The sequence below is a fragment of the Coenobita brevimanus genome, chromosome 71 (genome assembly GCF_032717465.1).
Source record: "Coenobita brevimanus isolate Jiangsu-jjx chromosome 71, ASM3271746v2, whole genome shotgun sequence".
Classification (NCBI taxonomy): Eukaryota; Metazoa; Arthropoda; class Malacostraca; order Decapoda; family Coenobitidae; genus Coenobita; species Coenobita brevimanus.
In genome coordinates this window covers 1,267,743-1,276,825 of record NC_137024.1, presented here as the reverse complement: position 1 = coordinate 1,276,825, position 9,083 = coordinate 1,267,743, and the positions used below count along the sequence as shown (strand labels likewise).

Below are 9,083 nucleotides of genomic sequence, written 5' to 3'. Positions count from 1 at the left end.
TGACGTGTTTACCCGTGGCTCCTTCCCCCTTCTTCCTCAGTTTACGCTTTTATCTCTACCTTTATATATTTTTGTAGGTTAAATATCCAACAGTTGTCGATATAATGCAAGGGGATAAGAAGTTATGCAAAAAAAAAAAAAAAAATCGCTGAGGATGACGTGTTTGGAATCTCTAAGTTGATGAGATCCGACCTTTGAATACTAGCCTCAAAGGTCGATGGATATTCAGAGTGCCTTTTCCGAGCGATTTATTTTGCTTGTCGCACCTCAATATCCTCCTGTATGCGACTGTTACAAATTATTCCGATATTAAGTAGATACAGATAACACACTAAAGACTTTAAAGTAAAAGGAGAGATAAATCGCCAAGGAAAAAGAACTGCAACAACTCCAATGGCAGCTGAAATGAAAAAGGCACGCTTGGCAACTGTCCTCCTCATCTATGGCCTTGGTGGTCTCACTTCTCAGCCTTTCACTGTCACTGGAGCCGCGGACGCAGGGAGTAGTGCAACGCGACATCTCATTGCCACTAGTCAAAGAGTAAGTGTAGCAGTTATTTGAGTGAGGCATATTACGTCACATCACGGCGCGAAAGTGTAATGTCTGCTGAAAACTTAAACTTGTCATATTTGCTGAGATAAACGTAACACATAATTAAAACAAGGATGCATGTTGTTTTTACGTACTTTGCACGTTAACTGCTCACATTAGTTTTGTTGCGCAAGTGAAGAGAAACGTATACACAAACAATCTTTTACAGCGTAGGAGATTAATTATGTGACTCATCTACGGTTTTCACATTAACTGGGTCGAAAATAACCTCTTCGTCTTCAGTGCTGAAATTTTGTAGCAACAGATGAACCCTAGAGTAGGCTCTGGTGCTAGTCAGGACGATGTAGAAAGGAAGTGATGTAACCACATGAGAGCCGAAGTATTTTCCTACTCTGCCACTGAGCTACGTGTTCCATGATACAAAATGTGGAAATCTGGCCAAATGATGATGAATGAAGTCTAGTTATGATATTGAACTGATCGTAAGTATTTTTGTGAATACTAGGGAGGGATTCTTAAATAAACTTGCAGTCCCTTCGCAGTAGTGATGCAATTTGTTTTGGCGGAAGTGACGTAATTTGTTTCGGCTGAGTGACTCAATGTCTGGCGGGAAGTGCGGGGACGTAGAATCTTTGCTGCGAGAGGAAAATATACGTGAAAATACTGTATAATTTTAGTAGGAAGGGCAAGGGAAGGAGAGTTACGAGGGCGATTCGACCGTATGTTCCAGAATACCACGTCTGGCCCTTGTTGGCGGCTGTTGTGACGGAGGCAAGGGACGGAAATGGCAGGGTTTCCGATGGTCGAGTAGTGGTAGCAGTAGTTGTGGTGGTATGGCGGTAGTAGTAGTGGCGGTGGTAGTACTGATGGTGGTGGCGATAGTAGTTTTTTTTGTTGTAGCCCCAGGTTCATCTGGAATGTGAACCCAGTGGGCTACAGGCTTGAATTTTCTTCCTGCAGTTCCCCATCCTCCATTTGTGCGATAGAGAAGTAGCTGAGGGACGTATGTATAACCGAGCAGTTGAGCCGCCTGGTCATATCAGTGCCACCACGTGAAGGCGTCCCTCTCCAGCACCTTTGGTTGTCGAGAAAATAATTTGTGAAATATATTATAATGTAAATACTGACGGCTGTATTTTAAGTGGCATTTTGGACTCCGTAGTAGCCTACCTTTGTGCGATTTATTTTGTACATTACGCCTTAACATTCTCGTGCATAAAGAGTCGTCCGTAAAAAGCGCTCCATTATGAGCTCAGCTGGTGGTATATTATACACAGCGAGAATGGCTCTGGCTGCTGGTGTAGGGTGGGGTGTGTGTGTGTGTGTGTCAGTGGATGTAAAAGATCGTTCGATGATATGTAATATGAGAACAATCGGCTGGAGGTCAAGGTCACAGGGCAACGGTCATATTTGGCAATTAGAACGAGTTCAGGGCATGGGTGTTGCACTCGCTGCCCCTTGTGCGTTCCGAAAGTAATGAATATCTGATTATTATTATTATTATTGGCCAGGCCCATGCTGCCCTTATTATTAGTTGCATTTTCTTTCATCTGTTCTTTATTTCTTGTTTAATTGTGGCAGGCACTTCTACCCTTCAGAATTAACCAATTCCGACCAAACTCGGACATAATGACCAGCCTATGACCTAGTTGTATCCGCAAGATTTTGGTTACTAGGCAACAAGTAGTTGCCTAGCAATCGCCGAAAACCCGCTGTTTTCGTACTTTTCACGTTCTGAGCTGTAGAAGCATTACTAATGGGCATAGAATGCTCTGACTTCTTTAAGCGTAATCTTGAGGTCTTTTCCTATCAGAAGTGTGGCATCTATTTTTCCCTTCTCTCTAGTTTTCGAGTGCCAACTCTGCAAAGATTGGCCTCAGAGACCCTAGCAACCAGTACTGGTTTTCAGAAATGCCTCTTAGTTCCTCAGCAGCTTGATGGAATTGAATGAAACAGCATGCTTTTAGGTACTGACAAGTACTACAACTTCCTATTGTACACCTATGTGCTACATGAACCAGGTCAGGGGTCAGTGGTCATCAAATGCAAAAATGGTGAAAATGGCTAAATTCACGACTATGTTCGTGTGAACTGCTAAAGCGCCGAAGATTATTAAGCCAGGGTCATGATTCTTGGGTGGAATGTTGCACTGGAGTACCTCCATACCAAAATGACATATGGTGTCAAAACTCACTTCTAATTGCTGGCAGCGCCTCTTAGAAGTTGTACCTCTTGTGGGCCATTCCACAAACTTCAAGTTCCCTAGCTCCACAGTGGGAGGATGGAATCGAATGAAACTTTGCATGCTTATAGAGGTTAATGAGTACTACAAATTTGCTTCGTACATGCATGACCTAATTCAGCCAGGTCAGGGATCAAAAGTCATCAAGTGCAGAAAATACGAAAAGCGCTAAAATTAAGACCTTCCTTGCGTGAAATGCTAAGGTTCCAAAGATCATTAAGCAAGGGCCATGATTCTTGGGTGGAATGTTGCACTGGAGTACCTCCATATAGAAATGACTTTTAGTGTCGAAACTCACTTCCACTCGCTAGCAAAGCTTGGTCCACTTAGAGCTGGCCATCATCGCCTACTGGCTTGTTATTATTTTTATTATTATTATTATTATTATTATTATTACTATAACTACTACTACTACTACTACTACTACTACTGACACCACCACCACCACCACCACTACCATCACCCCACCACTGCTACTGTGACTTCTACAACTACTACTACTACTATTACCACTACCACTATTACTACTACTTCTACTACTACTACTACTACTACTACTGCTACTAAGGTTAACATGATCTGTATAATTATGAAACAGATATTGAACTGCTTAGGCAATTTATGATTAAGGATGGTCTGTTACAGTAACTCAAAGGCAACATAAATATCACCGTTTATTATGCACATCCTCAGTGTCTGCGGCACCCACCACCAACAACCGATGCCTGGTGACGGAGGCGCTGGTGAAGGCCACACTGAAAGCAGACAAGGGGGACTCTGCCAGCTTGGTCTCCTTCAGGGTGGAGGATTTCACGAAGAAGGGCGACAACTATGCGTGTATCGTGACAGGCGTGATGGTGCGGTACAGAGAGGGTGAAGAGGAGAAGGAGACCAGTTACGTAGCTAAAATCACACATCCTTTGCCTCAGGACCAGACTTTCAGCATGGGGGACATGATACATGATATATTCGTGAAGGAATCGACGTGCTACTTGGAAATAGCGGGAAAACTTAATGAGGCTTTGAGACAGCATGGGATTACGGACCTACGGTAAGAATTTATTATTATTATTGTTATTATTATTATTATTATTATTATTATTAATATTATTATTGACATTTAAATTGTTTTCCAGTTATTACAAGCTCTATGATGTTTTTAGTTAATGAAAGTCATATTGAATGTGGCAAAACGATATAAATCTATTAAACAAAAAACTGTGTCCCACGGCACTGTCAGGTTTCCCAGGGGGTTCGCCTCGTGTCTGGAGAAGTGGAAGGAGGCAATAATGTTGGAAGATTTACGGCCTCGAGGATTTAAGATGTATGACAGACGGCGAGGGATGGATGTGCCCCACGCCACGCTGGTGTTGCAGGAAATGGGTAAGCTACACGCTGCGTCTGTCCTCATGGAAGCAGCACTGCCCAACAAAGACATGCAGAAAACTTGGCCAATTCTTGTTGACAAGTGGATAATGGATGAGAGTATCCACGTGCTTTTCAAGAAAATGATGGAAGGGCAGATGGAAGCTGCAGCTATGATTATGGAAAAGGTTAGTATTCCTAATTGCTCTTACCCTTCTCTCTTTCTCTCTGTTATTATTATCATTATTATTATTATTATTATTATTATTACTACTACTACTACTAATTCTGGAAATGAAGTATGTAATGTTGATCTTATATTACAATTTTGTCACATAATATTTGTGTATTTATTTATTTATTTATCTGAACACAAGCTACACAATTTCGTCTGTTGTTGAGGCCACTCAGATGCTCTCACTGGAAGGTTTAAATCACCTCTCACTTTTTACACTCATTTTCCATTTCTTTCCAGTTATTATTTATTTTGTCTTGATTGTGTGTGTGTGTGTGTGTGTATCTGTGTGTGTGTGTGTGTGTGTGTGTGTGTGTGTGTGTGAGAGAGAGAGAGAGAGAGAGAGAGAGAGTTTGTGTGTATGTGTGTGTGTGTTTTTTAAGTGAGAGTTCCATACAGCAGCATGTATAGGTATTGGTTAAAATTTTCCTGGAGTTGTAGCCATCCACTCTTCTGCTAAAGCGATAATCTGGTGTCTTTGGTTCTGTCCCTGCATTAAAAAATAAATAAATAAATAAAAAGGCCTAAAATATCCATCTCTCCAATTTGAATTCTGAGCTGCAACACTAGAGTAACTTTAAATTCTGGTGCTAGTCACGAAGAAGTGCAAAGGAGAGTATGTACTGTAGAGCCGCAGTATAGTCCTTTCCTGGCACTGAGCTACGTAACTTGCGAAGGGAAAAAATTTGAGCCAAATTAGATTTAAAAAGTACAACGAATTTTCCTATCAGTGATCGGAAGCTCCCTAACACCATTTTCTAAGCGATTTATTTTGTTTATTACACCTTACTCTTCTGTGATATATAAACCCTTCCAATCTGGCCATAATCTACGTAGGTAAATTACAGAAAGATATTAACCAGTCATATCCAAAAACAAATCGCTAAGGAAGAGGGGTTAGGGAGCTCCCTTATCCAATGAGAGTATGAGGCCTTGTTCACGTTATCTTATCCAATCAATTACCAGGGGCAGTAGTCTCGTTGAGTAAGGAGGCTCCCTATCACCTCTTCTTTAACGATTTATTTTCCAAACCCATTAATGTGCTATGTTCTTGCTGCATATATCTTTCCAATATCGATATAGATTGCACGAATAACACACAGGAATATGTTGCGTGGCAGAATCAAAACTAAATCGGTAAGGAAGAGTTGTTAGTGAGCTTCCTAACAACACGAGAATACCGCCTCAAGACTGATAATTCAACCCCTTGACGTATCACTTATGCAAATTTCGTGACGCCTTTTCTGTACCGATTTACTCTGCAATCGGTTATCCTCTCATTATCCTCTTGTTTGAGAATACTGTATCGCACTATACTCCGTTCACCTTAACCCGGTCTAGATTTTCGTCCTGTTGTAGCAGCCTATATAACTCAGTGACAGACGAAGACAGTGCTGTGGAGTTAACATCCTTTCCATAGCACTTCTTCGTGACTATACTCTTTTTACTCTAACTTGCCCTAAAACTGCTATCTCCCCGTCTTGAATGCTGAATTGTAGCAATAGATTAGCACAAAAACATGGTCTTAGTCACGGTACAGTCCTGTGGAAAGGATGCAGAGCCGTAGCATTGTCTTTTGTCTGCCACTGAGCTACGGGAAATAAGCCGAAGAGAACGAAAATCTAGGCCAAGTTGGAGTAAGAAGAGTATAGCAACATATTCTAACATTAATCTGTACCAGTAAATCAGTATTCAAGACTGAGAGATGCCAGTTTTAGGCCAAGATAAAGAAGGTATATTTGTGTGTCTGGCTATAATTTCTTCATCTTAATTTGACAGATTTTCATACAGTATTTTTTCCGTACTTCAGGGAGAGGAATAACAAAAAACAATACTACATCTCTGCGTCTTTTCCATAGCACTTCTTCGTGACTTTAACTTGACCTAGATTTTCGTACATATGCGGCTTTTGTTTATGAAGCTCAGTGACAGAAAAAAAAAAAATGCAGTTCTTCCCAGTAATATATTTTTTCTCCCTCGAGGTTCCGAATTATGAGAACGTGGCGAAGTGGATCAGGGACACCAAGGAGGCTACTATGGATACATTTTTGGAATTGTTTCATGTGGATTCCAAGTTTGCAGTTTTAACACACGGGGACTGCTGGAACAACAATGTTTTGTTCAGGTACGAAGCATCGGCATCATCGTTACCATCATCATCGTCGCTGTTGTCTCCGTTATCATCATCATCATCAACACCATCATCGCCATCTTTGTCATCACTGCTATTGTCATCATCATTATCATCGTCGTAGTCGTCGCCATCATCGTCACTATCATCATCTTCATCATCATCATCATCATTATCATCGTCGTTGTCGTCATCATCATCATCGTCATCGTCGTCGTCATCATCATCATCATCATCATCATCGTCGTCGTCGTCGTTGTCGTAATGATCAGCATCATCGTCACCATCATCATCGTCATCGTCGTTGTCATCATTATCATCGTCGTAGTCCTCGCCATCATCATCGTCATCATCATCATCATCATCATCATCATTATCATCATCATCTTTATTATTATTATTATTAAGGGATGTCCACGAAGTTGAAGTCCTGAATTTTCATACTACCAACCTTGCCTCATGGTTCTTTTGAGGATGATAGGCTATAGGAAAGTGTCTCGATGATATTGGTCAGTATTTAGAGGGGATCCGAGTATTTTGAAATTCGTTGATTAACTGGCAAACTGCAGCAACCCCAAAGCAGAATCTTATGACTGTTGAAATCAAACATTTTCAAGTATACGTGCAACAGATAGGAAGCAGCTGATTAGCATTTGGGTCCCTCCCCCCCCAAAAAAAAAAAAAAAAATAGATGCTCAATTGGGTGTTCCATAATCGTAAACACCACGGAATGTAGGTGTTGGGTGTACAAGGCAGTGCTGGGACAACTCTTCCAGAAAAGAACCAAAAGAATTGGAGCTAGTGTTCATTCTTCATGTGCCGTCCACGGTGCTCCTGATTCAGTACAACTCCTCAGTCATCATCATCATTCTGAGTATTTCTTGTCCCTTTACATACCTTTAATTTTCTCCCCAAGTTTCCGGGTCGTCATGCAAGTATCCCAGTGGAATCTGCGGTTTTTGTAGTAGCATTTTTGAACTGACTTACAAAAGACTCCAGTGTAGTCCTTGGAACACAACCAGGTGCACCCACATCACTCACGTAAAAGCTGCGTGGACAGGTGTGCCGTGTACAAATGCACCCACACAGCTCCAACACACATTACCAGCTGGGACGTGAACCAGCCACATCGCACTTGCTTCACCTACATTGGATGCGCCTTGATCGCCCGCTCATACTGTAGGTGTCTGCCTCCACTGAGTGTAGGTGTGCCCACCTTGCCAAAGGTGTGGGCAAAACTCACGTGGCTGCCGCCATGCCTCGCTGGCAGTTGGAAGAAGATCAATCAAGCCCATAGCCACCTGGCAGGGAGACTCCTCCTCTCACCTTGTCGAAACCCCATCTCCTGTCAGCCCCCCACCCTCGTTGACCAGACCATATCCAGCCCTATGAATGAATGAATAGACAAGGGGAATTCTTTCCCACCCTTTCCCACCTACCATTATCACTCGCTTCCTTTCTGTCTCATGCACATTCATGCTCATGATTTCTCTCACACACGTTGAACTCACCAGATATGTATCCCTCAGTCTCAGTTTCATCTGCTCTTTATCATTCTCATTCACTTGATTGTTTGTGCTCACACTTATCCTCATTCACTGACGCAACGCTTATTCACACTTTTTTTTTTCTATCTGCGGTCACCCAGTCAGTCATAAGTACTTACAGACACAGATAAAACCCCACATTAATTTTTCAACTTGTGCCCGCCAGATATGATGATGATGGTAAACCCGTGGAGGTGATGCTGGTGGACCTGCAGGTTATGCGAAAAGTCTCTCCTGCCCTCGACCTTAACTACTTCTTGTACTCCAGCTTCAATGGCCCTGTTCGTAAAGACAACCTGCAGGAGTTCCTCAAGACCTACTACGATTCGTTCAGTGGGGTATTGGCCGATGCTGACTTTCCTGTTCCCTTTACGCATCAAGAGCTTCAAGAAGAGTTTCGGCGCCGGATGATCTTCGGCTGTTTGTCTGGGTTATTCCTTATTCCAATTGTCTTAAGTGAACCTGAAGACGCTCCTGACATGATGAACATCACGGATGAAAGTATAGAAAAGTTTTCTGAGGAAAGAAAAGACGTTATGCTGAAAATGAGTGAGAGGTCTGATGGACTGTTGAGACCTCGATTCCTTGACATGTTCGACGAAATGATGGAAGCTGGAATTATAGCAGCGTAACTTAACAGGGGGACATAAGCTGTATGTCATTTGACAGGAGTGTGTAATTTGCGGGGAGGGCAGAGAAATGGCAGGGGACAGGGCGATGTGGAGGCAATTTGTCTGTGTTCACCCCTTACGGGATTGAGGCGCCTGACTGTGGATAGATAGATAACAACAACGGCACACATATATAAGCAATAATGTATGTGTATTTAGATTGTAGTTCTGACTTAAGAAAATGTTTATATATTGAAATTAAGAGGGCATTTTTGGCATGAATGCTGCATCTACCCAATTGTTATCTCTACACAAGTAAAAAAGACTATAACATTTATACCAGTAAATATATAACAACATATTCTGAAGAGTATGCCTCGATATCCTCTTGTTTGTTATC

General features: G+C 42.0%; 1 protein-coding gene across 1 annotated transcript; it reads left to right on the top strand.

Annotated features, from left to right (window-relative positions):
* The first annotated feature begins 525 nt into the window (after positions 1 to 525).
* On the top strand, positions 526 to 8,846 carry LOC145406888 (uncharacterized). The gene is made up of 5 exons (XM_080278002.1): positions 526 to 540; positions 3,488 to 3,845; positions 4,035 to 4,347; positions 6,377 to 6,519; positions 8,239 to 8,846. Coding segments are annotated over exons 1-5 (1,281 nt in total). The 5' UTR covers positions 526 to 539; the 3' UTR covers positions 8,705 to 8,846.
* The last annotated feature ends 237 nt before the right edge of the window (positions 8,847 to 9,083 follow it).